This window comes from Austrofundulus limnaeus, unplaced genomic scaffold (genome assembly GCF_001266775.1).
Source record: "Austrofundulus limnaeus strain Quisiro unplaced genomic scaffold, Austrofundulus_limnaeus-1.0 Scaffold2225, whole genome shotgun sequence".
NCBI classification, from domain to species: domain Eukaryota; kingdom Metazoa; phylum Chordata; class Actinopteri; order Cyprinodontiformes; family Rivulidae; genus Austrofundulus; species Austrofundulus limnaeus.
This window is the reverse complement of record NW_013954627.1, coordinates 1,940-3,862: the sequence shown is the minus strand read 5'-3', so window position 1 is coordinate 3,862 and position 1,923 is coordinate 1,940. Positions and strand designations below refer to the sequence as shown.

The window sequence follows — 1,923 nt, the reverse complement described above, 5'->3', positions numbered from 1 at the left end:
CGATAAAATAATAGAAGTGATTCTATATTCTTTGTGACATGTCGTTATTATGATTAACAAATGCGTAAACATTCTGAATCATGAAATGACCCATCATGGCCTAAAGTCCAGCGTTCCTGCCAGTTTGTGTGCTCTCAGGCCTGTGCGAGACCTGCTTTCAGGCAGTAATTCCTGTTTCTTCACTCGAGGTGACCCCTACATTGGGATCAGAGTGCTTGGGATCAGAGTGTTTGGGATCAGTTTTTGGGATCAGAGTGTTTTGGATCAGAGTGTTTTGGATCAGAGTGTTTTGGATCAGATTGTTTGGTGATCAGAGTGTTTGGGATCAGATTGTTTGGGATCAGAGTGTTTGGTGATCAGAGTGTTTGGGATCAGAGTGTTTGGGATCAGAAGTGGAATGACTATAGTTTTCTCTGTTTTACCTGCTGATGGTTTTAAAGCGGTCTGTGGATCAGGCTCACCTGTAGTGTTTCCCCTGTGGGGGAACGGCCCAGTTGATGGTCAGAGAATGAACCTTTCTCACTGGAACCACTGATCATCGGATCATGTTTTCAACGATGGAACATGAACACAGAGAAGAAAACAGTCCATGTGGTTGTTTAAAATAAGCTCAAAATAACTAAAGATGTCTCCAAACCAACGATAAGATTAAAAAGTGACCTCTGTAGAGTTTGTTGAAAACAGGTGTATCAAACGGCTGCTGCAGGTGACAGAAGTCAGGTGGAGGTTCGTTACTGAAAACACAGGTGAGAAATAAAATAAATACTTATGTAACGAAGGAAAACAGTAAAAATATTGATCTTTCACAGGCTTACTTGTTGGGAATCTTAATGAAGATTTCTCTCACCCACTCCTCCAGAGTGTCCAGGGTTTCTACAGAAAAAGAGCAGATTCAGGTAGGACAACAGGTGAGGTGGGGACAGTCCTGCCTACCTGTGGACTGAACAGTGAGAGTCATGTAGTGAGCAGAGTAGTATCTCCTCCAGAAGTCCTTCAGCCTCTCGTAGGTGTTGATGTGTTTGTCTTTGGGCTCATGTTTTAACGTCTGAGCGTTACCTGTAGAGAGAGATTCAGKACACCTGATCGGCAGGTTCAGGTCCAACGTTCAGACAGGACAGCTGTTTGTGTTTGTGTGGTTCCTGTTCTCTCAGGGTCTGTCCTGCTCACCACAGAAGAATTTGCCCATAGGGTGTCCTGGTTTGGCCAAACTCCCAAACAAGGCCTCCTTACGATGAGAGTCAGACGGCCTGGCCAGCTGGAACTCTGAGGAGACGACAGGTAGCACAGGTGGAGCTGCACCTGAAGGACGTCAACAATAAAACAGYTGGAGGACTCACCACTGTCCACAGCCTCCACCTCCCTGTCCACTGCATTCTCACTCAACAGAGGACAGACGAAGAACTGAGCCCACCTGGAAACAGAGACCACACCGTCACCTGAGAGCTTCACCTGAGCCTAGAGTGGAAACCAGAAGGTTGTCAGCTCACCTGTACAGAGCCTCTCTGAACACCTGCCTCTGCACCTCAAACTGGAAGATGGTCCTCTCACAGTCAGTGGAGGCGTTGGCACTGCCTCCATGTTCCTGCAGGAAGACCTCCAGACCGTTGTCTGCAGGGTCCTCCTGACTGCCCATGAACACCACTGACACAGACACACAAGAGTCAACACAACCAGGAGTCAACACACCCAGGAGTCAACACAACCAGGTGTCAACACAACCAGGAGTCAACACAACCAGGAGGTAAAACACCCAGGAGTCAACACACCCAGGAGGTAACACAACCAGGTGTCAACACAACCAGGAGTCAACACAACCAGGAGGTAAAACACCCAGGAGTCAACACACCCAGGAGGTAACACAACCAGGTGTCAACACAACCAGGAGTCAACACAACCAGGAGGTCAACACAACCAGGAGTCAAC

The 1,923-nt window shown here is 47.7% G+C and overlaps 1 protein-coding gene across 1 annotated transcript in view; it reads right to left on the bottom strand.

The window, feature by feature from the left end:
* The window catches only part of LOC106537281 (nardilysin), a gene marked incomplete at its 5' end in the record, with an annotated part of 18,432 nt that extends 16,791 nt beyond the window's left edge, over positions 1-1,641 (bottom strand). The window contains 7 exon segments of the mRNA XM_014034668.1: positions 462-531; positions 661-734; positions 816-873; positions 934-1,056; positions 1,168-1,263; positions 1,338-1,411; positions 1,488-1,641. Coding sequence (XP_013890122.1) covers positions 462-531; positions 661-734; positions 816-873; positions 934-1,056; positions 1,168-1,263; positions 1,338-1,411; positions 1,488-1,641 — 649 coding nt within the window.
* Between the last annotated feature and the right edge of the window lie 282 nt (positions 1,642-1,923).